The 26,187-nt window shown below is 34.7% G+C and overlaps 1 protein-coding gene and 1 long non-coding RNA gene across 3 annotated transcripts; one reads left to right on the forward strand and one right to left on the reverse strand.

Moving 5' to 3' along the window:
• Window positions 1-8,084: 8,084 nt before the first annotated feature.
• On the reverse strand, window positions 8,085-14,632 carry LOC147557273 (alpha,alpha-trehalose-phosphate synthase [UDP-forming] 1-like). Of its 2 annotated transcripts, none has more exons than XM_086658223.1 (18): window positions 14,201-14,632; window positions 13,511-13,912; window positions 13,018-13,115; window positions 12,429-12,817; window positions 12,223-12,337; window positions 12,023-12,124; window positions 11,796-11,946; window positions 11,503-11,591; window positions 11,360-11,408; window positions 10,878-10,978; window positions 10,476-10,663; window positions 10,061-10,178; window positions 9,768-9,944; window positions 9,562-9,684; window positions 9,386-9,473; window positions 9,148-9,278; window positions 8,965-9,063; window positions 8,085-8,741 (listed from the first exon to the last, which is right to left on the reverse strand). In XM_086658223.1, exons 2-18 carry the CDS (start codon window positions 13,890-13,892, stop codon window positions 8,322-8,324), a joined length of 2,820 nt encoding a protein of 939 aa, XP_086514349.1. In that variant the 5' UTR covers window positions 13,893-13,912; window positions 14,201-14,632; the 3' UTR covers window positions 8,085-8,321. The 2 variants fall into 2 exon arrangements, with proteins under 2 accessions (XP_086514349.1, XP_086514347.1); XM_086658221.1 differs by having other exon boundaries at window positions 9,148-9,290; window positions 14,201-14,548.
• A 5,921-nt stretch (window positions 14,633-20,553) lies between these two features.
• LOC147557274 (uncharacterized) lies at window positions 20,554-22,946 on the forward strand. Its single transcript, XR_015235140.1, has 4 exons — window positions 20,554-20,704; window positions 21,547-22,377; window positions 22,458-22,595; window positions 22,788-22,946. It is a non-coding gene; the product is annotated as an uncharacterized LOC147557274 (long non-coding RNA).
• Window positions 22,947-26,187: the final 3,241 nt, after the last annotated feature.

Raw genomic sequence — 26,187 nt, forward strand, 5'->3', positions numbered from 1 at the left:
TTTAGTTACCTTACTTTACAAAGCGACCTGTTAAGTTGTTATAATGGCTGTTGTGAAAAGAGGCTAACTATAAAGTTCTTTCTAATCCCCTGTTTTTTCCAATGTTAATATTGGTACCCCTTTCCTAGCCTACTGAGAGTAACATTTTACTCTCTAATCAAAAAGAGAATTTCCGGTAATACCTGGTATTTGCTTGGAGTATTTATACAGGGGTATTTTACTCTCTAATTAAAAAGAGAATTTCCTGTAATACCTGGTATTTGCTTGGAGTATTTATACAGGGGTCAATAACCAATACTTACTAAACTAATCATGATCAATAACCAGAACATCGTGAGGCATTTCAACAAACCAAACAACAGCAACATAAACCCATACATTAATTGGTTTTTTAAGTGTTTCGGGAGCATTTAGTTACCTTACTTTAACGATCGACCTGATGTACTTGCTTGAAAAAAAAAGAGATTCAAGATAAAAACTTTTCCTAAACCCAAAAAACTCAGAGAAGAACCCGATGGAGAAGTTCATGATTTCTAATGATGACTTAAGGTAATCAATTCTAATACTCCCTCCGTCTCAAATTAAGAGACCCAGACCTAAATTCCTACAAATTTTTCACATATTTTTTCTTCCACTTATACCCTTATTTGATGCTCAGATTAGTGAGATTCCTCTTTTTGGTTAAATTCCAATTAAATTTCTTTACCAAAATTAAGTGGAAGAAATTTGAATTTTATTTAATGCTCAAATTATTTTCGGTAACAATCCAAATTGTTCATGCATTTGGATGGTATTTTTACTTCCAAATTGAATGCTATTTTTTCTTCCAAATTAGATTGTTACCGAAAATAAAGGTTCGAGGAGAAATGTATAATATTGAGATAAAGGACAATGTTGGAAATTTGATGGATTTTATATGATAAAAGAAGAAATGGGTCTTTTATTTTGAGACAAATCAAAAAGGAAAGTGAGTCTCTTAATTTGAGACTGAGGGAGTAGTACTTTTAACTTGTTTGTGGGTAGGGTTGTGATGACACTGATTTCCGTCCATTTGAAGCTTTCGTGGTAAATCTTTTCTCCATGTAATACCAATATTTCTTTTAGGACACTATTAATGTAAAGGAATAAGCCACAACTTTGTGCTCAATTGGTGCCAATGTGTGTATATATTGTCCAATCTTAAGTCTGAAAAATGTACTAATATTTTGCAGGGAAAAATTGTTGATCCCCACTTGATGCACAACTTTAGCTCCATTTGCACAATAAAGTCAGAAGACCCGCCTCCCCAAGAACCCAAAAGTGAACTATAGAGTTCACTAAAGTTACTATTCACATAATTCTAAATTAGAAAATTTTGAATTTAAAACACAACAAAATCCCCTTTCTAGAAATAAGTACTATGAGAAGAGTTGATTTTGATAACATTAAATTCAATTCTTCTCCATAGTACGCGATCAATTTTGTGTAGAGGATCTAAAGTTAAACTTAACATATATGACGTGTCTAATCTCTATAAATCCCGCAAACATCATGATTTCACACTGTCATGAAACTAATTTGAAAGAAACAAAAAGAAATGTATAAGAACATAGTACTAACCGTGTCGACGCAGACCTAATTCGCAAACGAATGAAGCAAAAAAAAATTCTGAACCGGATAGTTCATGGTTTTATGGAGGGCAGTAGGAAATTAGGAAATTCAGAGAAGATAAACATAATGCAAAGAAGAACAACACGATTTAGAATAAAATGAAACACTAACCCAATATTTCTTTTAGGACACTATTAATGTAAAGGAATAAGCCACAACTTTGAGCTCAGTTTTGACATTAAAAAAAAACAGCAATCAGTGAGTCATTAAGAGCACGAAAGGATGATGAAGATTTCTCTATTGAATTACAATAGTACTCTCAAGAAAAGCCTAGTGATGAATTTGAAAAAAAGAAGGTTATGATGCTTCTCTTTGCAAAACTTCATGGGTTACATCATTTAAATGTCAAGGAGGTCTGTGTTCTCTCTCTTCTCTCTCTTCTCTCTCCTTCTCTCTCTCTCTGTTTTTAAAATGGGGTTTTTGTGTTTGCAGATAACTATTGTCACAGTAAGAGCATGAAAGGATGATGAAGATTTCTCTATTGAATTACAATAGAACTCTCAAGAAAAGCCTAGTGATGAATTTGAAAAAAGAAGGTTATGATGCTTCTCTTTGCAAAACTTCATGGGTTACATCATTTAAATGTCAAGGAGGTCTGTGTTCTCTCTCTTCTCTCTCCTTCTCTCTCTCTCTCTCTGTTTTTAAAATGGGGTTTTTGTGTTTGCAGATAACTATTGTCATGAAACAAATTTGAAAGAAACAAAAAGAAATTTATAATAAAATGAAACACTAACCCAATATTTCTTTTACGACACTATTAAACATAAACAAAAGAAGATGATAAAGAGCATGAAAGGATGATAAAGATTTCTATATTGAACATAAACCTAGCAATCAGTTTTTACACAACAAAAACTCTTTCAGGCATTTCATCAAACAGAAGATGTGCTTTTATTTCAAGGTCTCTCTATTGAACATAAACAAAAGAAGATGTGCAAGTTTCACAAAAGAAGAGGAGGAACAGTTTCTGAGAAGTGATCGAATGAATTCTACCCAAAAAATTCAGAGAACAGAACATTCAATATAAAATTCAAAGAACATAACAATTTTTGAGAAAAACACTGACCTTGCCGGCATCAACCACAACCACCAAACGAATTAAGGAAAGCAAAATCCGAAGCCGATCCTTTCTAATGGAGAATTTCTGAACGGGATGGTTTTTATGGAGAGAATTCAGACAACAAAATTAAGAGAACAGAACAGCAAAAATAAAATTCTAAGAGAATAACAATAGCGTACCTTGCCGACACCAACCACCAAACGACTCAAGAAAAAAAAATCCGAAGCCAATCCTTTTCTATGGAGTATTTCTGACTGTGATGGTTTTTATGGAGGGAGTTTAGAAGAGGCATGTCCGTGAGGAGGGATGTGTCTCTCCGTCAAAAGCCTCCGAAAAGATATATACCCACAAACACCCGGGTAACTCAATCCAACGGTGGATGCTAGTGCTGACGTGGGACGGACGGCCGGATTTATCCAGGGGTTTGTCCCAGTCAGCACCCATCCACCTATTTTATTATATAGATAATTTAGTAAACTAAACTTTTACTTATATATTAGGTAAAAGACATTTTTGTCCTTCTTACTAAAATGACATGTTCGTGAAGTTGTCAAAATAACATTTTGGCTCATTTTCGCTTTATTAAACTAGACGTGGATGTTCCTGGTTTTAACAAGTTCCGATCTACATGAACCTGCTAGATCAATGAAGATTGTTGTGTTTACCTTGCATTCTGCTATAAAATTGACAATGTTTCTACCTTTTAGTTTATTTGCCTACTTCCACGTGATGACGATCTTTTTGGGTGTAGTCGGAGTTTGCAAAGAGGATTACAATTTTTTTTTAATTGTTAGTTGATGAAGCCGAAAGATTGCAAACCCAAGCGGAGGTGTCAAGTAATACCTAGTAAGACCGAAGTCTATCCACAAGGATAAGGAAGTAACTCGAATATTGAATCGTCTAATCCATCACTTTAAGTGTCATTAAAACATAAACAAACAAAAGAGGGGGGTTTTGATCGAGAGAAATACAATGAAAATAAAATGCAAGAAAACAAATGGGTAGAGAGTTCGAGAGAAGAGTTTCGGAGAACAAGATCGGGGGGCAAACTAGTGATGATAAATCTACGACTAAATGTGGTCCGATCTAGTGTGTCAAAGTACAATCGAATTTCGACTCCTAAGGTAGATGTCTCTAAGCACTACGTATATCCGGAGATTATATGTAGTAAAAAAAACTTCTTAATCGATTAAACTCGAGTCACCGAAGGTGTTGTCTAGTCGCCTAACTATGTGAAGTGTCTGACAAGATACATGAAATTTTGACTTAGACTACGATCGATATTGAATACTTCGCTTCATCAATTAACTATGTGAGGTCCATGACAAAACAAATGAAAATATGATTGAAATGATAATCGAAATAAATGAATGTCGATTCATAATCAAAACATTAAATCATAACACACATAATCACAAAACTCATCACAATTTCATCCCACAAACGACCCGCTAGAGTTAGCTAAGGTGTCGTTTGGCAACGCTAACATAAATTAATTTTTTTGCTTATTTAAGTAGAAAAGTAAAAAAATTAGTTTGGTGATGACAAAATTTACGACTTCACTGTAGTTAAAATTTGACTTTCTTTTAAAGTCCATATTTTCAGTTTTTGACTTTAATGTCAAGCAACTTTTCTTCAACATATGCACGAATTTTACTTTATCAAAATTTTTTCTTTGTTTATTTTCGCTCCACCACTTCAACTGAACTCCCACCACACAGTCTACCACCACCGCCAACCACAACTATACACCTCCACCACCGCCACACCTCAAACCTCCACCAGCACTGTATCTCAACCACCACCAGCACCACTACTGTACCTTTTCATCACCACTATACTTTCCGTCATCGCACCTCAACTACCACACCTCAACCACCACCACGACCACCACAATCACCACTCAATCTATTATTGCAAAGAGCAACCTGACTGTCTTGAGAGTCGGAGAGGTTTTCGAACTCTTTGCAGGTTTTCTCCATAGGTTTACAAGAAGCTGTGTGCAATAAACAAGAGCAAGGAGCAAGGAACAGGAGTTAGAAGCAAGGAACCGGAGGAAGGCACAGGAACAAGGAGCAGGAGCATGGAACAGGAAGAGGAATCTCAGTCATCTAAGAAGATTATTCAATCATAACAGACGTTGTCATGCATCAAGTCCCGGTTTCATGCTGATTTAACGAGGCCATTTTTCGACATCAACAATGACGACGGTCGTCGGTCTTGTGGTCGTACCCTCTGTGAAAGTCGCACCAAGCTGTCATGTCCTAGGACCGAACTCCTCCCTATCGTCGTTGGGTATTAACGTCACTTTTCGGCTGACGAAGACACATAGTGTCTTGGTTCTCGCGAAATCCGGCTGCCAAAAAATTAGAGCCGGAAATGTATGAGGGATATAACAGATAGGGAAATTGTCTTAGGAAGATAGGAAGGTATTTTCAAGTTTTTTTTTAGATATTATTCCGGATTGGGCTAGGTTTGGTATTTTGGGCCTTGAATTTTGTTCTCATATATATAATGGATGATACAAAATGTGTTTTGTAATAAACAACTATTAAAATGACAAATCTGTTTTGACTATTTTCATCACAAAACACATTTTGTGATGAATACTTGCCTAAATCAAGAACAAAACATAATTTTTCATGAGCATTTTTCGACGGTATGTTAAACTAATTATGTAGCAAAATGGATTTTGTAATAGACAATTTGTGAAGTAGTACAGAAGTTGAAACATAAATTTGAAGATGAAACTCCAAAAAAATTAAGACGATGAAACATAACCTTGAAGATGAAAAGATACAGATGAAAGCATAAACAAAGGAAGAAGATGAAGCTTCAAGATCCTCCAAAGCTTGTCATGAGCATTACCAAACCTTAATGGAGCTTTAAGATGCAATGGTAATGGCGGAACCGAGATCTAAAAAAGGTAAAGGTTAAAGATGAAGCAACATAAAAAAGATTTAGATGATGGAGAGAGATGGGTGTGCCGTTTGGTCTATATAATAGAGGTAAACAAAATTTTAGGAGAGAGAATCAGATTAGGATTTAAACAAGGATTTTTGAGTCAACGGTCCAAAATCTGGAGGGGAAACCCAAAAAAAATCCATTCTTGCCCAAAAATTAGTTGCAGGTCCAAATATCAGTTTTTTTTATCCCCCTCTTGCCCTTGGATGGGACATGCTGACGTTTTCTTGAAAAAAAAACTGACTGGTAAATAAAATAATTTACCAGTACACGAAAAATTCAAATTTTCAAAATTTTTTGAAAATTTGAAATTTTCAAACGAAATTTCAAATTCCCGCCCAGCAAACCATCTCTTCCCGGTAAATAAAATAATTTTCAGGTCACAAAATCTTTTTTTCGAAGTTTTGAAATTTTCAAACGAAATTCCAAATTCCCGCCCAAATTTTTAAATTTTTTTACGAAATTTCAAAATCCCGCCCAGCAAAAGTGTCTAGTACAGAAAAAAAAAATTTCTGAACAGTACAGATTCTGATGGACGGGAAAAAAAATCGTTTTCCGAGAAATTTCGATTGCAATTTTGTAATTTTCAATGGCAATTTTGTAATTTTCGATGTCATGAACGGTAAATACTTTATTTTTCAAGGGCCTTTTACGTAATTTTGAACCCCAAATTGACACATTGGACCTCCCTTTCATTTTTAAGCAACTGTGGGTGGGATTTTCATTTTGGGCCCCTTTTTGGACCAAGGGCCCAATCCATAGAATCCAGTTTTGGTTTTTCCAAATCTTTTTTTTTTTAGAAACATAATCACGTGTAATGGGGATGTGAGATGTAGAATCCCTACGCTTTTAATTTGGGCGGGACTATTACATTCTTAAGATGATGTTTGTATGGACCAAACACTGGAAATACCAAAATCATATTCTTTTGGAAAGTTGTGATCGGAAACGTTTTTTTGGGGTATTATTTTGGACTAATAGCAACTCCAACTCCAGCCGGGCGGAGGCTGAGGCTGATCCTTCAGTCGCCTCTAACATTAGGGGCGGAGGCGGAGGTTGAAAAATTTATCCAACGGCTAGGATCTTCTCCCATTTATTTATTTTTAATGTAAATAATAATTTTGTAATTTAATTAGTATTAATTCTTTTTAAAATTCTAGAAAAACTTAAATATTAATAATTAAAATACATCCCACCAAATGTCGGTCCCCGAATAATTTTTCAACCTTGGGAAAAAAATATTATTTTGAAAATAGTTCAAACACGTGTTTTATGTATACATAAAATCACACACGTTTTTCGCACACCAACTAAAAGTCCACACACGTGTTTCCCACATGAACAAATTTTCGACCTCAAGAGAGCATGGGGCTGGAGCTGAATTTTAGAGGCTGAGTTGAGGCCAAAAATTTTGGGTGAAAAAGTGGTTTTTTTCGGCCTAAGACAGACTGGGATTCGAGATGCTCTAATCCCCTATGACCCTAATTCTTTAACACTTCAACTCCCTTTGTAAGATTTCTTCGCTTTGGGCAAATTAGATTTGCATAAATTTGCGCATATTACAGCATGTTTGCGGATGTATCAGTTTGTATAGCTGAAAGCGAGTTAGCAGATGACAAATCAAGTCAGATATCGGTCCATATTCAAACCACTTTCAACAGTCTGCTAAACATAATGGAATAATGGAATCTGGAAATCAATAGGTGGCAAAAATGGGTGAAATTGGCCCAACCAATTTCATTTTCTAACTTTTCTTAAAAGAAATTTCATCAAAAAAAAACTTTTCTTAAAAGAAGGGACAATCAACTTTTTAAGGTCGTTGATTCGGGGAAATAAGAAAAGTATCAGGAGTGAAAAGTTTTAGAGGGAATATGGAAAATTTATAAGATTTTCCAGGGAAACAAATTCTCAGAATATCGAGAGAGAGAGAGAGAGAGGAAACGTGTCCAGTCTCGATTGACGAACTCTTTAATCGATAATCAGGTTAAAGAAAAAAAAAAAAAGACGGCCCATTGATCCAATAAAAAACCCACCCAGAAAATCAACACAAATCTTCATTCATAACCTCTGATGAACACAAAACTTTCACAAACAAAGAACTTGCTAATGTTAAACCCTAGAAAAGATGGTGATGTTATTGAGAGAGAGAGAGAGAGAGAGAGTTTTTTTTTATTAATACAGAGACCAAAATTTGACCAAGTCTTATTTCTATCAGCGGCCTTCTTTAAAAGTATATTGCTTTGTGCAAGCTATATTTACATAAGTATGCACATAATGATCCCAACGCTTTTGCAGATGGGGTGGCCCATGAAACCAAGATCTATAAAAGATGACATAAGCCAAACACTTTCAACCACCACACAACTCAACGGGAGTGTAACAGCCTGGTAAACTTAATGGGATAATAGAATTTGCAAAACAGTTTTAACAATTGAACAAAATCCACTAAAACAACATTTAATAAGAGACTTTCAAAGACACTAAAACTAACAATTGAACAAAATCCATCCACTGACGGTTAAAAAGAAGAATCCTATATCCTCTCAACATCTAAGGCAGATCGCCCAAAGAACAAAATGTAAAACAAGTAAGCTAGAACTAGATATTTGCCAACAAAACGAAATCAAGATTGGGGCATATCCATTTTTCAGCTTGACGATTGTGCTGGTGTTGTTGCAGCTGCAGCGAGTTCCTTGAGAAATACGACGACTTCATCCGATGAACTAAGAAGATACCTAGCATTGGAACAGTTACGCCCAACAGCGCACGAGAAATAATTATCTCCCTCGAGATCAAGAACTGACGAGCCCTCATTTAATACAGTTTTCTTCTTTCGGGAGAACTCCCATGAACTTGTCCGCCCTTGATTTGTTTGCTTCTTGGTTAAGCTCAATGGAGTCCTTTGTGGTCTACCATAAGATGCCCTGGTTAAACTTCTACTCCGAGTCAGCTTTGGAATCGGTCGCCTTGCTAAAGAAGTTCTTGTTGCATCAAAAGAATTGCATCTTAAAGTAGTCGCTGGTTCAGCTGGACGCTCTGGCTCAAAAAATGTATAAACATCTTCGTCCTGAAACGGGAACAATTTGTTTAAAATATCGTCTAATCAACAAGTTTTTCTAGTACAGTGTCTTCAAATTCGTTTAAGGGTCTGGGTCATAATAAATGTCAAAGATAATTATTATGGTCAAACTGGTCGGCCATGAGCCCATGACCCAACATTAAAATAAATAAATAAATTCATGATGCAGACCCATACTTTTAATAAATGCGAAGTTCCCAATAAAACTTACCTTGCCGGTAAAGTGTCCGATACAGAGGACATAATCAATTGGCCGAACCATGCCTTTGCTATGAACTATCTCGCCCAAAATACGGTCAATTGCTGCACCCTGTACTAACAAAGAGTGTCAACTAAATTTGCTTCAATATGAAAAATGAATTTAACTTTTGTAGAATGTCCTAAATCTACACACCTTTGTAACACCAACTGCTCTGGCCTCAACCGACCGACTACCTTGAACAATGTCAACTGATGTATTAGAAATAGGACCTGTCCATAGATGCTGCAACAAGTCCCTAGCTTGAATTCTTCCAAACTCAACATCTACATTCACAACTGATATATGAGAGAGAAAATATGATGTTGAGCGAGGGATAACAGGCGAAAGAAACATTTGTAGAGAAAACAAACCCAAGTATTTGATTAAGTACCTGCATACTTGTAATTCCATACAAGTGAAGTCTCACGAAGTTCGAAGTGAGATCGAGGTGTCCTCTCTGTGAAATACTCGAAAACATGCTGAAATTGTCATAAAGACACCAATTTAGAGATCATAACTCATAACACCATGAAAATCGGATAGAGTTTGACAATTTCCGGGAGGCACCTTCACACTGTCAACCCAATCCATGTTCAAATGTTCCGGCATTGTTGTCATCCATTCACCCTTTGTGACCCTCAAAAACATCCCATTTTCTGCTGCCAACCACATGTTGTATTCTCCAAAATTCTGCGGAAAAACCAATTTAGCTCGGGAGTAAGACATACAAAGTAGTTCGCACAAATAAAAAAAAGAACTAGATTCAAACGTACATCATCAAGGACGCTTCTATAACTTCCGCTAAGGACAACAATAGTTGTCTTTGGGTCATTAGAAAGAACTTCCAAGGGCCCCTTTAAATCTGAATGCAATTTAAGTTCCATCTCTTTGATTTGATCGCCTCTTCGCCCAGGAATGTCTACTGGTTCAGTTAACGTTGAATTGAATCCCTGAAGTTTCAAAACACGAGTTATTTAAATAAAAAAATAGATCAATATTGAAATGTGTTACGAACCATCTAAGGATTGTGTCATACTTCGAAAATAATGCATGAAACAGAACGTACCAAAATGAGTAATCGGTTCTTGGACTGCACATAACGTTCAACAGCAACTTTGACTGGAAGTGGAGGTGGGACTTGCTTTTTTCTTATTTGAGCTTCAACAATGGTATCATTTAGTTCGCTACACAGCATAACAATGAAATGAATCACATAATCTCAACGACTTCTCATTACGATATACACATACTTATGTCTGGTTGCAGAGGTGAAAATGAGGGATAAAAGAGCCGAAGATTAGTGTGCCGAGGCAAAGTGGCCCAGTGAGGGGCAGCACATTAAATAAATACGTATGATTACATAATTTATATTATACAATATGATTATTGATATACATAATACCTAATTAATTGGTCGACTGGACCAATACATGAATGCTATATAGTATAATATAGATATACTAATTGGGAATGACCAATACCTTACAAACATTTCTGCCCAATCTTGAGAAGTGTGTGTAGTCACATGCAAGAAGTTGTGCCTATGTCGTTTTTCTCTTTCATCGGCCGCCATATTCAGAGCGTAACTTATCGAAGAAGCAACTTCTGTGATATTCCATGGGTTGACAAGGATAGCCCCAGCTCCAAGAGATTGTGCAGCTCCTGCAAACTAAGGAACAACAGAAAGCATAAAAGTAATATGTAACTAGCAAAGATGGATATCATTTTCACTTTATTAGACAATGATGTCACAGTCAAGAAAATCTTTTCTCGTTTTCTACATAACGAACTTAAATCAAACTCTTTTTTCATGTCAAATCTCTCTAGAAAAGGGTCTTTCAAGCAACATTAATTCGTGATCGCAAATCACAAATATATCTTACCTCACTCAGAATAAGAACTCCTCTCTTTGAGTCCTGGCATGCCACAAACTCATAGCTGACAAGATTCATTCCATCCCTCAAAGATGTTACGAGGGCTACATCTGTATTAGAAGAATAAAGAATCAATATATTGTAAGGCTTATACTAGATTGATAATCAAATAAAGGTTTGTTTATGACCATCTCTATACTCATTTTAGGAAACAATCAAATCAACGAACAATACATTTCCTCCGTTTCAATTGAGAAAGTAAATATTTTTTGCAATACTTGAAAATTGGTTTAGTGGCAAACATCTTCCTACCAAATGAGTTCTACATTGTATTTTAACTCAAGACAGATCATTTTCTGAGAGGATATCCATGTCCCAATTTCCTTCCTTTCCAATTTATATACAAATTGTTCATATAAGCAAGCAATAACAGGCCTAGCAGCTATCGAACTAAAAATGTTGATTTAGTACAAAACAAAGGTTCCAAATACCTGTGACTGCATATAGAGCACATAAAGCGTGAAACTCGAGAGATTGATCCTGTGACATCACAAATAGTGTCTCAAAAATCTTTCCCGTGTGGATTCAGTTCTCAATAATTTCATGGGAAGGGAAACCTGAGAATAGAGCATACCAGGTGATGTATCGGAACAGTGGTTAAAGTTCCAAATCTTCCATTGATTCTTCCAACAATTTCATGAACCTGACTTGTTAGTTTTTGATCTGTTGATAAAAAAGGGACATATTTGATGATCATATCGTTCTTGTAAGATGCAGTAGTTTGCAAATAAGCAAAGATATCATATGAGAGTAGTAGGAACGTGAAATAAAACCACGCCACAAAACCCAATTTCGGAATCCCAGATGATAGACTATTCCATAAAAAAATGTTGACTTTAAGCAAATTAACAAATCAAAGAAGCATACATTCGGGGACATCAGTTCTCGTCGGAACAGCAATTTGCAGCAACACTACTTTATCACGCCAACTCGGGTTCTCCTCAAGGAACTTTTCAAACGCCAATAACTTTTGAGGGATTCCTTTTATCATGTCAAGACGATCAACTCCTAACATTACCTGCCCATCAGAGAAGGTTGATAACAATTCTCAAATACTCTGAGCTTACAAGAATTCGTTTCTGATAGAGAAATACCTTTCTGCCAGCGAATCTTTGTTTAAATTCTTTAATGTGATCTTGTACTTGCGGAAGCTCAAGGGCTCGAATGAACCTGTCGGAATCTATACCAATAGGAAACTGCAATTTCACGGCATAACATAAAACCAAAATGAATAAAATCAACAGAAACTTTATCGGAATGAAACAATAACATAATCATATCAACAGAAACTCACTGCAGCAACCCGAGTTAGCTTTCCATTATCTTCTACCCCTTCTGGTGTGCCTTCCAACCCAAGTATACGAGTACATGCACTAACAAAGTGCCTTGCATAATCATATGTGTGAAAACTGTAAAATATAAGATCGAGTAATTAGAAATCTCACTGTCCACTGCTTCTGAGAAACTTCACCTGTTAATAAAAGCATAATGATGGCGTACCCAACTAAATCAGCAGCAAGAACAGCATTTAGAAGCTCGGATCGAGATGGTAGTGTCCTATGGATTTCTGAAGAAGGAAATGGTGTATGGAGAAACCAACCAACTTTCATTTTAGAGTTGTACTCTTTCAGACATTTCGGAAGAAACATAAGGTGATAATCATGGCACCAAACGATATCTCCTTCTTCGTAATTGCTGTTTACTACATCAGCAAACATTTGATTCGCCCTCTTATATGCATCAAACTGAGAATGAAAACTTCGGGTAGTTGCAAGACGATCTTCCTGTGGAAGCCCAAGGTAATGGAAAAGAGGCCACAAGATGTTGTTGCAATAGCCATTATAATATTCATGTACTATATCTTTGTCAAGGAAAACTGGTATACATCTCTGCGGTGAATAGAACAGACTTCAGCAGGTAATCAATAAGCAACGGAGCTGTCATTAGAGTCGTAATGAAGTAACCAAATAAGTATACAAATAAACGACTAGACCTACAATAACTCAAAAATTGAAACCGGCAAATGTGATGACATCAACACAATTGACAACATAAAGTATAAACCCTGAAAGTTCAAAATATTTCAGACCTTTCCGGCTAGCGCTTTAGTTAGAGCATGTTGCCCAATCTCGTCCGTTACATTCACGCCAGCCCACCCAATCCATCTTGCCTCAAACTCTTTAACTCCTGTTAAATAACTCCCCAAATGCATTAGCTTTTCTCAGTTCATATTCAAAAGGCTATTCTTTGAGACAATTTCTGAACTAATTATCTACCATGGAACCCGTTCGAATCACAAATTGCAACCTTAGACTCCGATGACAACCTAATGAGAAATCTCACCCTTCTGGTTAAGTGAGTTTATTAGTTTGGGTTTAGGGTTGTCAATAAAACTTAGGCTTTCCCACAATAACTAAATATATTATATAATTGTATAACTGATTTAAATAGAAATAAAAGCACATAAGCTTATAAGAAATCCAACTTGATTATCAAACAAAATAAGGAACACAACAAGTATCCATGAATAAAGAAATCAAAAAGCAATTTTTTAATGAAAAAAGTAATTTAGGCAAACTTACCAAGAAGAGCACTGACTAAACCCCCAGCACTTATCTCTAAAGACCAAGAATCTTCACCCTTTCTAACAGCTGAAACAGGAAGTCTATTAGCTACTACCAACAATCTTTGTTTCTTTACTTGCTTTTCAGATATTTCATTAACAAAGTTTGATAACCCATCTTCTTCGAAAAACCCTTCTTCTTCCTTGGGACTTCCCAAATTATTAACATCACCCAATAAAATATCATTCTCATAAGACTCAAAATCTCCATTACTCTCAGTTGTTGCTTCCTCATTTGGTTGGAAATTCCTATTAAATTTCCTCAACTCTCTCTCTCTTAATAGCCTTTCCAATCTTGTTCTTGGGATTGCTGAATTCCCACTAGACTTATTCCCAGGCATGCGCACAAACTTGTAAATTTCTGCATTTTTATATCAAACCCATGTTTATTATCAAATTCTGATGCAAAATAATCAAGAATCATAAACTAATAATGATACCTAGACCTTCAATTTTTCGATTGGACATTAAACTTAAACCCCTTATTAGTTTTATGTAATTTTTGAAGAAGAGAAGATAAGTAAATCAGTGAAAGCAAGAGGAATAAATTAAAAAATCAAGAAATCAGAGATAAAGTTCAATTCAATTTCAAACCCACATTTCAAGAATTAAAATAAAATCAAACCCCATTTTGAAAATGGGTTTTTACCTTGTTAAGAGCTCTATTCAATCCTTGAAACAAATAGATATTTTGATTGTGGGGCGACAGCGATTTGAAGAATAGATAATTTGGGGTACTGTATTTTTCAAATAGAAATTGAAGAAGAAAAAAAATCAATCGATTTAATCAAATCAAAAGATTGTAGGAAGAGAAATTATAGAGAGAGTTCATCAGAGCATTTGAAAAACATTGTTAATGACGAGTATCAAAGAAACCCGAAAGAAGAAAACGGAAAAATCGATTGGGATTGAATTCTACAGTATTTGGTTTCTTGTTTTTGAAGTCTAATTCTAATAGGTTTATTTATGCCACGTGGGTTTAACTAACTTGCCTGGCGGGATTTTGCTTACACGTGACAAAATTTATGGGTCAAAATTAGGTCGATTGGCTAGTCAAAATGCTTTACTAGCTTTTCTCGAAGTATCTTTTACTCACTAAACAATAATTTTTTTTTTTGAAAAATCGACCCAATCTACGTTACCGTTACAAGCCATATATCATGAAGATGTGATGACCACGATAATCGCTTAAATCTATAAAATATAAGGGAAAACGATGATTGGGACAAACATCATTTTTCAATAAAGGATATTGTCCCCTTCTCAAAATTTAAAATATAGTCCTTCTTAGAAACAAAATAACTAATTTAAGAAATAAAGAAACAAAATAAATTTTAAGGGTTAAAAAAAGAAATTAAAATCTCTTTCTCTCTCCCAATTGAATAATGACTAATTTAAGAGAAAAGAAACAAAAAAGAAATGCAAAAAAGTAATGCAAAAAAATAATAACTAATAAAAATCTCTATCTCTCAATAAAATATCTATTATATAAAACAGAAGGAAAAACGATGACTGGGACAAACATCCTTTTTTAATAAAGGATATTGTCTAAAAGCTCTTCTCAAAATTTAAAATATAGTCATTCGAAATAAAATAACCAATTTGAAGAAAAAAAATAACCGTTTCCTTAGAAAAAACAACTAATTTAAGAAAAAAGAAACAAAGGATATTTCAAGAGTTAAAAAAAGAAATTAAAATCTCTCTTAATAAAATAATAACTAATTTAAGAAAAAGAAACAAACGAAAATAATACCAATAAATTAGGGAAAACAGAAGGGAAAACACTGACTGGAACAAACACCTTTTTTTAATAAATGATATTGTCTAGAAGTCCTCCTTAAAATTTAAAATATAGTCATTCGTAGAGATAAAGTTACCTATTTAAAAAAAATAACCGTATCCTTCTTAGAAATAAAATAACTAATTTAAGAAAAAAAAGAAACAAAATAAATTTCAAGAGTTAAAAAAAGAAATTAAAATCTCTCTCTCAATAAAATAATAATTAATTTAAGGAAAAAGAAACAAAAAAATAATACAAAAAAAATGAGGGTATCCAAAATATAACAATAATCGTTCCCTTCTTAGAAATAAAATAACTAATTGAAGAAAAAAAAAATTTCAAGGGTTAAAAAAAAATTAAAATCTCTCTCTCTCTTTCAATAAAATAATAAATATTCAAGAGAAAAGAAACAAAAAAAATAATACATAAAAATAATAACTAATAAAAATCTCTCACACACAATAAAATATAACAATAAATTTCGTAACATTTGATTGATACAAGCTTCCGTGCCCTAAGGCACGGGATATACCCTAGTTAAAGTTATAATGAAAGGGGTCTAAAATTCAACATACTTCCTACATTATTTATACCTTTAATAGTCCAAGTTAAATAACCATAGATTCCACCTCCCGTGAAAATCTAAATCTAGGTTTTTAGAATTTATGTCAACACTTTGAACCACTTTGGCAACCAAGTGTTGACAATAATTACTAACTATATAGACCAAATGTAATTTTATTCTTCTGTGAATCGTTATCCTCAAAATAAATAAATAAATAAATAATAAACAAATAATAAATAAAAGAAAAGGACTAGAAGAAGACCACAATGCTATGAAAAATAAATTTAAAGATCGAGCCCAAGATCATCTCCCATGTAAAAATAGAAAAGATCATTAGCTTTATGATGGAGACCATCAAGATGGGCCTCACAGCCGAACTAGTTAGAGGGCCTCATGGCCGAGCCCATTAGGGTTAGAGTTTAGGAGTTTCCATGTTTTAGTATTTCCTACTAAGTCTAGGTTTAGAAGTTTCTATGTTTGAGTATCTTTGATATTTAGGAATTCTAATGTGAGTCTATCTAGAAGTTTATAAGTTCTTATAAAAGGAAGTCAGGTCTGTCCTTGTTATTCAGATCAGAGAATATTATAAATCAAGTTTATTATTAATCAAGTTTATTATTAATCAAGTTTATCGTTTTATCGCTTTTATCGTTATTTCATCAACTTTATTTCATTAGTTTAGTTCAATAATAATGGTGGATTCAATTACTTTTACGCTTCCGCAACAATCTACATCAGCTGGTATTCAGAGCTTTAAGAATCTGGGAACAGATAATTTTTTAAATACTTCTCATCTTGAATGTTGGAATAATCTTCCGCGTTTAGGTTGGGATCCTTTTAGAGATGCACAACAACTCTATGTTGATCGAAAAGATCAAAACAAAATTAATGTCGATTCCAAAATTCCTATGTTTGATTATCAATATCATATAGATTTTTGGATTCAACAGATGGAGGATTGGTTTATAAACCAAGAAGTCCATGACGAAGATAAGGTTTTTGTCATCGAACAACACTTGTCTAAAAGAGTCTATGAAAAGTTCAATGCAATGCAATGGAGACTCATTAATCAAGGGAAAAAATTCGTCGACGATGGGACTACATTGAAAAACATCTTTAGGTATGTTTTTCTTCCTTTAGATGAATATTTTTCATATGTGGAGACAAAGATTGAATCCAGTAGACAATTCTCGAATGTTATTTCGGTCACCGTGTTCAATGGTATTGAAGAAGAAGTTCTTAACAAAAAGAATAAAATTTTCTCAATGACGGAGGAAATAGAAGAACAAAGTGAATTATCCTCTTTTAGCTTGAAAAGGTCAGTTCATTCTAGTTTAGATTTGATTAAGCCATATTCGAGATTGGTTTATAAGCAACACGAATATGAACGTGGGAAGATTGTTCAAGTGAAGAAATTCAAGGTTGATTTTTCCATAAAGTATAATGTGGTGTTTGTGGTCTTCTTCATCAAATTAAAAGATGACGGGAGATGTTGCAATTTGTTGGAAGTTTCTTTCCTACATTTAATTTTGCAAGATTCTTTGCACTATGAGATTGATGCTTGTGATTTCGTCCAAGTGGGTGTCCTTCAACCCCAATGCTCTGTTCGCTCGAAGTGGGAATTAAGGATTGCATTGTTGAGTCTCACTTGAGGGCAAGTTCGTTCTCGGTCGGGGAGTATGATGGAGACCATCAAGATGGGCCTCACGGCCGAACTAGTTAGAGGGCCTCATGGCCGAGCCCATTAGGGTTAGAGTTTAGGAGTTTCCATGTTTTAGTATTTCCTACTAAGTCTAGGTTTAGAAGTTTCTATGTTTGAGTATCTTTGATATTTAGGAATTCTAATGTGAGTCTATCTAGAAGTTTATAAGTTCCTATAAAAGGAAGTCAGGTCTGTCCTTGTTATTCAGATCAGAGAATATTATAAATCAAGTTTATTATTAATCAAGTTTATCGTTTATTATTAATCAATTTTATCGTTTTATCGCTTTTATCGTTATTTCATCAACTTTATTTCATTAGTTTAGTTCAATAATAATGGTGGATTCCATTACTTTTACGCTTCCGCAACAATCTACATCACTTTATGTGTCTAATTAGTTTTAACTTCTAGACACAAGATAAAGATATACTAAATATTTTGTGTTTCGAATACAAATTTTTGTAGTTATTTTTTGTACATATCTGAAATATTGCAAAGCAATAATCTATTTCTTCGAAACTATAAAGACTTGCTATAAGTCAAAATTTAAAAATGATGAGTTTATAGATATTTTAATAAGGCGTTCTGGAAAATTTCTTCTTAAGATATCTCTATTAAGTACGACGACATTATTATAGAGATTTAAGTTGAGTTTTTTTTAATAGAGAAAGTATTTCTCTTAAAATCCTAGGTAGCATTCACAGTTTTTAAAATTGGGTGTCGGACTAAGCATCTCCAATGCACCACTCAATCTTAAGAAATTGTGAGTGTCCCACAAGAACTTTAGTGTTTTTCCTAAAAAAAATTTTCCGATACAAAACTTATTTTGAATCTCTAAAGTGATGTAGCGGTAATTAAATAAAGATATCTCAAGAAGATACTCTATTTCAAGAGTGATCTCTTGAGATATCTATTTTCTAATTGTCCAACTTATTATCATTTAATAATTTTAGACCAATGGAAAACAAATCTGCAGATCTTCAAAACAAGTGAATATTTCTTTTCAAGAATGTCATATCACATATATAAATAAAGAAAACTACTTTAAAATTTACATTGGAGATACACAAAATTAGAGGATCCCTATTGTGGCATATAGGAGTGCCAATCTTAATTGATATTTGACACATATGGCTAATTTAGTTTTTTAAGTTTTGGGTTGCAGATGCTCTAATATAGTGAAATTAACTTGGAGTTTAGAATTGTGACGGATTATTATTTAATTCACATTATATAATAAAGAAGGTTCCCTTGTCTTTTCCCGAGTATAGAAGGTAATACCAAATAAAATGAAACATATTCCTAATTAGGTGTTTGGTTCGTATAGGAATAGGAATGTAAATATTTGTAGAAGTTCACTTTTACCCTTACTTAAACTACATAAAATACACATCAACTTTGTTTTTTTGCATAAAATATACACATCAACTTTGTTATATATTAAAATCAGTATTATTTTTTTAATTTGTAGATATTAAATAATAACGCGATACATCAAAGGGTTAGAATTTAAAGATAATAAATAAATGTCTTAATAAAAATTTATTTAAAATTAAATTTTGTTCGTAAACCGAAATTGAAATTTATCGAAAATTAATTTTTGTTCATAAATATAAATAGTACTTATTAATACCAAATCCTACAAAAAATAAAATTGGTAATTCAATATTTTGTTAAGGATACATTTGTCAATAAATATTAATATATGTGATTTCGGGGGAATGGGAATCACAAACCCACCTCCCCCTGGGTTTGCTATTACCCCGTTTTGGGGGAATCACATTCCCGGACCCACACCATTCCCGTAAGCCAAACAATGATCTGGAATGTGATAATTTCCGGGAATCACATTCCATTCCCACACGCCAAATATGGCCTAAGGTGTTTTCCTTTTTGTAGTATAAGTTATGGGTCGAATACTTTTGTTGATGAATGAAAATATGAAACAAAAAAAAGCAACATCTTTAGATTTGGGGAAATTTGGTCGATACTTCTTATAAAGTTTTTGTTTTGTTGAAAAATGATCATCTAAATTTTTTTATTCTTCAACTCCCTAGGTGTTTTCGAAATTTGCAACAGCTTGCAACGAGTTTTGAACAACTTGCAGTGACTTTGCAACAGCTTGCATCAGCTTTGTAACAAGTTTGCAGCAGTTTTGCAACATTTGCGAAAATGTTGTAAAAGATATTAGATTTTTAACTAAACAAACTATAAATTTTGTGTTTTCAACCAAATAAAGTACAACTTTTGAATTTTTTTTAACCAAAAATAATATAACTTGTCTTTTTAACTTAAAATATTTTAAAATTGAATTTCGAGCAAGTTCCACTTGAATATGTGTTAGAGTTATGAGTTTGCAACCAAGAAGAGTAGAAAATTGAGGCCTTGGGCAAACGGCCCAAAATGAGGGGAAGAATAAGGACCGGGCCAGAGGCAGTCCAGAATTAAGGATCAGGTCCAAAGTGTCAGCCCCTTGAAACTGGAAAACTCAAAGACCTTCGATTTCTATGATATTACGGATTTGCCATTAAAAAAAAAGCGCGAAATTGACCCACTTTTTGGCCAAAATCTGACGTCCAGTCAGGTTGGAAAAGACTGCTCCACGCCAACGTCACTTCCCCATTACCTCGAGCCCACTCCTTTCAGTTTTGGAAACCGCTCTATCTCTCTCTCTCCATTACTCCATTACTCCTGATTCTTCGTCCACCATTAACGAAAAAGAAAACCGCTCATTCTCTCTCTCTAAAAACCAGTTCAAAACTCTCAAGTTGTTCTTCATTTCGTTAGTGCAAGATCAGTGAAAGAAAAACTCTGAAGTTGTTCTTCATAAAAGGTAAGTTTTCTAAAAAAAAATTAGGTTTCCTTTAACAAAAAGAAAAACCCTAAATCTGAAGAAAAACCTTAAATCTGAATAAAAACCCTAAATCTTCCTTCGAAATCTGTTACAAATTTAACTTCCTGTTTGCAGATGGTGAAGAAAAGCACAAAAAAAACCTCACCAAAGAAAATCCCTACTGAACCAGCAACGACGAGGTCGAAATCAGTGAAAGAAAAGAAGATGAAAGAAAAGCAACCAACAAGGAGTAGCCCTCGGGGGAAGATGAAGGTACAGTTACGAACCTAATTTCATGTACATGATCCAGTATTCTAGAAATTTTTTAGTTCCCATGCACAAAGTATTTCATTTTACTTTTTGACAAAGCTTTGAAATATTTTACTGTTACCATCCTAACTCTTTTTAGTTTCATGTAAATGATCCAGAGGTCTAGAAACTTTTTAGTTCCCATGCACAAAGTATTTCGTTTTTACTGTTTGACAAAGCTTTGGTCAAGATCACTATCAGTTTTATAATGTCCGTTTTATAGTTTACTGTAAAATAGATAGTTTACTGTCAGTTTTATAGTTTACTATAAGTTTATTTGTTCCAAAACAGACAAAGCATACCTTACTGTACACTAGACATTACATAATGCACTGTCAGTTTTATAGTTTACTGTAAATTGATATGTTTCAAAACAAAACAAAGCATAGCATACTGTACACTATACATTTCATAATGACCTGACAGTTTTATAGTCAACTGTAAATTGATTTCTTCCAAAGAACACAAAGCATACCATATGATACACAATACATTACATAAAGCACTGTCAGTTTTATAGTTTACTGTCAATTGATTTCTTCCAACACTCACAAAGCAATATCATACTGTACACTATACATTACATAATGCACAGTCAGTTTTATAGTTTACTGTAAATTGATATGTTCCAAAACAGACATTCATAGCATACTGTACACTATACATTACGTAATGCATTGCCAGTTTTATAGTTTACTGTCAACTAATTTGTTCCAATACACATATGGCTTACCATCCTGTACAGAATGAACTATATAACATACTGTCAGTTTTTTAATTTACTGTAAACTTATTTGTTCCCAGAGGAAGCTGAACCACAAATAGTGAAGAATACCAAAGGCAAGAGGAAAGCCACCCAACAACCAGAGGGTCCTCAACGAAAAAAAAGGCTCCATCAAAAGCTCAAGGAGAGGGAAGTGACAGAGCGGAAAAGAGTTGAAAAACCGACCCGACAAACTTAATAGCAAACTGTCAAAGACATACAAGTGGTCCCTTCGTAAAATTTGGGACCAAATGAAGACAACTTATTTTAAGTTGAGTGACAGATAAAAGGAGTTGTTGGATGAGACTCCTTTCAAATACCTATTGAGAGCCTTCAATGACAACAAGCTGGAAATGGCAAATCCCGTTCGTCCAAACAAAGCTATCTTCGAATTACTCAGCCTTTACAATACCAAGACTGAAAGATTCACACTGGCAGGAAAAGAGCTTCAACTGACACCAGAGGATGTGGCCCTCATCCTGGGCTTGCCAATGGAGGGGGAAATGGAAGATGTGATATCGAAGACCAAGGTATTAAGGCAACCGCAGATTGACTTCTGTGTCAAATATTTCGGAGAAGTACCTGGTTATGTGACATGTCACTCGGTATCCGATGCTCTAACCAAAGCCGTAGACGATGAAGATGTGGATGATATGGATATTGTCAAGCTGGTAATCTTATCACTATCTGCTAATCTACTCTTTGCTTCGAGTACTGGTTACTCCATTCCCCCAATCTTCCTCAACTGCTTGGAATCGATGGAAACCATAAAAAAGTATCGTGGGCAAGAGCAGTGCACGCGTACATGATGGACAGGATCAGTTGGCACCCACATGATCCAATCAAAGCTTCTGGATGCCTAATTGTCCTTCCAGTAAGTATTATTTTTTTCACCACAGTTGGTATATTCAGTGACATTTTATTGGTTATATAATTGATTTTATCTCTGAATAGATCTGGTTCTGCGAGCATACTCTATGCTACGATAGAATAAGCAAGGTTAAGGATGAAGTGCCTCGATTGGTGAGATGGTCTTTGCAAGAAATCGATAAGACATTCGACGACAAACTTCAGAATCTTATAGAGGACCAGGTAAAATTCTGCATCTAATAGTTGAAACATATAAACAGTAGTAACAAATTTACAGTCTGTGTTTTAATGTATCAACAGGTTTATAATGTGCTGTCAGTGTGGTAATTAACCGTCAGTTTTCTAATGTCTTTTCAGTTGTGTAATTTTCAGTAAGTTATGTTACTTTCTGATATATTTTTTTAAATCTTGCAGGTATATGAAAGAAGAATCTGGCCAGAAAATGATATTGAAAGTAGAATTTTGTCAGAAGGAGAAAATCCAAAGAGCTTAACCAATTTGTTGAAAAGAATAGAGAACCAAGAAAGAGAAATCTCCCTTTTGAGACAGGAGCTGGCCAAAGCATGCGAGGAAAGAGACTCAACTGTAAAAGCTTATTTCGATGTGCTGCAATCAAAAGATAGAATGGAAACAGCAACATATGAAGGGGGTCCAAGTCAAGAACAGCTAGAACCTGAGGGGGAAGAAACTGCTCAAGCAGCAAGGGAGGAAGAACAAGAAGAAAATGTAAGTGAGATTGATGGGAGGGAAGAGCAGGATAAAGGACAGGAAAATATAGAAGAGGAGAAGGAACAAGAAAGAAGTGCAACTGATAGTGGTGAAACTGATAAAGAAGAAGAGGGTAAGGATAAAAGTGAGACATAAAAGGATGAGGAGAGGAATAAAAAAGGAAGTGAAACTGAAAGTGAAAGTGGAGAAGAAGAAGAAGAAGAAGAAGAAGAAGAGGAGATAGAGAAAAATGAGGGGAACCAGGAAGGTAAGAGTGATAGTGAAAGTGAAAGTAGTGAAGAAGAAGAGACAGTGAGAGAAGTGGAGAAAAAAGAGGTTAATAAGGAAGGAAAAAGTCAGATAAGTGAGAGTGAGACCTACAGTGAGAGTAGTGAAGAAGAACAGATGGAGATAAATGAGGGTAAGAAGGAAAGTGACAGTGAGAGTAGTGAAGAAGAAGAGACAGTGAGAGTAGTGAAGAAGAAGAGACAGTGAGAGTAGTGGAGAAAAATGAGATTACTAAGGCAGGAAAAAGTCAGATAAGTGAGAGTGAGACCGACAGTGAGAGTAGTGAAGAACAGATGCAGATAGATGAGGGTAAGAAGGAAACTGAAATAAAAGAAAAAAATGGAGAAGAAAGTAGTGAAAGTGATGAAGACAAGACTGAAAGTGAAGAAGAAACTGTGAAAGACGGTCAAGCAGAAAAAAGTGAGAGTGAAACAGATGATGATGATGAATCGTCCGAGTCAGAGGATGATGCAAAGAAGCAAAAGCATGCCGGCAAAGGAAAAGGCAATATCTAATTTTCGATTACAGTCAAACTCATTTCAATCAAAGTTAAATAGTACTAAAGAGTAGTTAAGGATATGAGGTTTTATGACATGTTTAGTGTTAGTGGTTATCGTATTAAAATGGCTTGAACAAAGGTACTTTATGACATATTAGGTGGTTTCCTTTTAGTGAAGGTTTTTATGAACTTATGTTTACTTTAACAGAACTTTAATTCATGTTATTCTGCATATCGTTTAACTACATGTTACTAAACGGGTACTGGGATTGAGTGTACTGATCGGGAACTTTACAATGCATCCTCAGTTGTTTTGTTACTTGTAAATTTGAAAATATCAGTGACATATATTAATTCCCGATTACATAAAAACAGATAAATACAAAGAGAAGAGAAGGAGGGAAAGGATGAGAGAGATGAGCTTTGGGGCAAGGACGTTAATTTATCGAGCGACGATGACTCTTGGCTTCAGAGGATTCATAACAGAGAGGAAACACTAAAACTATAACAAAAAGATCAATTGTTAAAAGGTAAGATTCGCATATTTTTGATTCAAATAGATGAAGTTTATGTTATTATAGTGATTATAAATTATTTAACAAACCTAATCTCTAACATTGTATTAAAAAAATGTAGCAAGTGAAGAGAAGGGTATTACAATCAGCAACAACCAACTAACGGAACCAAGCTTTGATCTGGGAATTGACTGCACACAAATAGTGGTTTGGACACCACGAGAAGAGGGGATCAGCAAACATAATACTTCAGAAATTTTGCAGACACCACCTAATTCTGATTTTGCAGATATAATCAAAATGGGCAAAGAGTCAGTCGAAGAAGTGCTAAAGAAAAATGTTTCCCCTCCAAAGAGAGTGGCAAGAAAAGGAGAATCAGGGTCAAAGGCTCTTCAGAATTCTCTTATAAGAAGGGTGAAGCAAAACCCACGTGTGCGGAAAGCGACATTCACGGCAGATAAGGGAAAGGAAATTGTGGCTGTGGAATCCATGAATTTGAACAAAGAAGACAAACAGAGCTTAGGTGACTGGAAAATAGGAGGGCTTTGGCCTTATGTGCTTCAGAAAGAAAGACCTCTACTGCTAGAGTTCTGCCAGAAAGGCTGGAAAAAGTAAGTTTCCTGTAAATATTTTAATTTATCACACATTTGAATGTGTCACGTACATTATTGAATGTCTCGTAAATTATGAAATGTACGGTACAGACTGGAGGTGTGGGAGAAAGATAATGAACACCGTCTAACTGAAAAAGAGTTAGATGATCTAATGATGTATAGAGAGTGCGACTCTCAAATCATCGATTGGTTTGCAGACCACCTTCACAGCAGGCCAGATAACAAAAGCAAAGAGATCATATTCTTGTCAGCCATCCTCTACGTAAGATTGCTTCGCACTTTTTGTATTGTGTTACTGTCAAATATTTGTTAAAATGTATTATTGGTAATTTGCAGACGTTGATCAACCGGAAACGGCACCCCGATACAATAACTGCAAATTTGCAGACCAGAATTAAGGAGCAGTTTATCAGAGGCCATACCTCAGCGTTGTGTGTTCCAATTAACACACCATACACCGATGATGCATACTATGGTTACCACTGGACGCTTCTGGTGTATAGGTTCCATGAAAATGATTGGATACACTATAATTCACTAATCAATGATCGACAGCTCGCTCAAACGTGCAACAAGAATGCAAGGGAGTTTGCAATACTCCTTGCAGGTGTGTTAAATGAATTGAACTACGGACGAAAACGACTGAAGAAAAAGATCCCATTTTTAAGGGAAGAAGAATGTCCACAGCAAGGGAAAGAGTAAGCCCCATTCACTGTCAGTTTTATAATGTCCGTTTTATAGTTTACTGTCAGTTTTATAGTTTACTATAATATGATTTGTTCCAAAACACACAAAGCATACCTTACTGTACACTAGACATTACAGAATGCACTGTCAGTTTTATAGTTTACTATAAATTGATTTGTTCCAAAGCACACAGAGCATAACTTACTGTGCAGTAGACATTACATAATGCACTGGCAGTTTTATAACTTACTGTACACTAGACATTGAGTTGTTCTCTTGTTTACTTCTTCTAATGGCTACAACTTGGTATAATGAAAATTTGTTTTTATCCTGCAGACCGGACTGCGGTCTTTACGTAATGCTGCATCTGGAAAGAATATTCATAGACAGTCAAGACTTTAGCATGCCAGACAGTTGCACGCAGCCCGAACAATTTAGCGACAGAGCTAGAAGAATGAGAACGGAGGTGACGTACAAAATTTTAAGGGAGTCACAAAAGGCTT

This window comes from Eschscholzia californica, unplaced genomic scaffold, assembly GCF_041429995.1.
Source record: "Eschscholzia californica isolate CP2 unplaced genomic scaffold, dmEscCali1.0.p SCAF_2, whole genome shotgun sequence".
In the NCBI taxonomy this organism is placed as follows: Eukaryota; Viridiplantae; Streptophyta; class Magnoliopsida; order Ranunculales; family Papaveraceae; genus Eschscholzia; species Eschscholzia californica.

Bases quoted from the DNA above. Each gene is read 5' to 3' on its own strand.
- LOC147557273 (XM_086658221.1), bottom strand. From the start codon at position 13,892: ATGCCTGGGAATAAGTCTAGTGGGAATTCAGCAATCCCAAGAACAAGA. The intron at 12,338-12,428 runs GTACGCCATCAT...TATATTTTACAG, and splicing joins CTTGCTGCTGATTTAGTTGG to TTTTCACACATATGATTATG. The intron at 10,979-11,359 runs GTATTTGGAACC...CTTCTAATACAG, and splicing joins TGCTCTATATGCAGTCACAG to ATGTAGCCCTCGTAACATCT.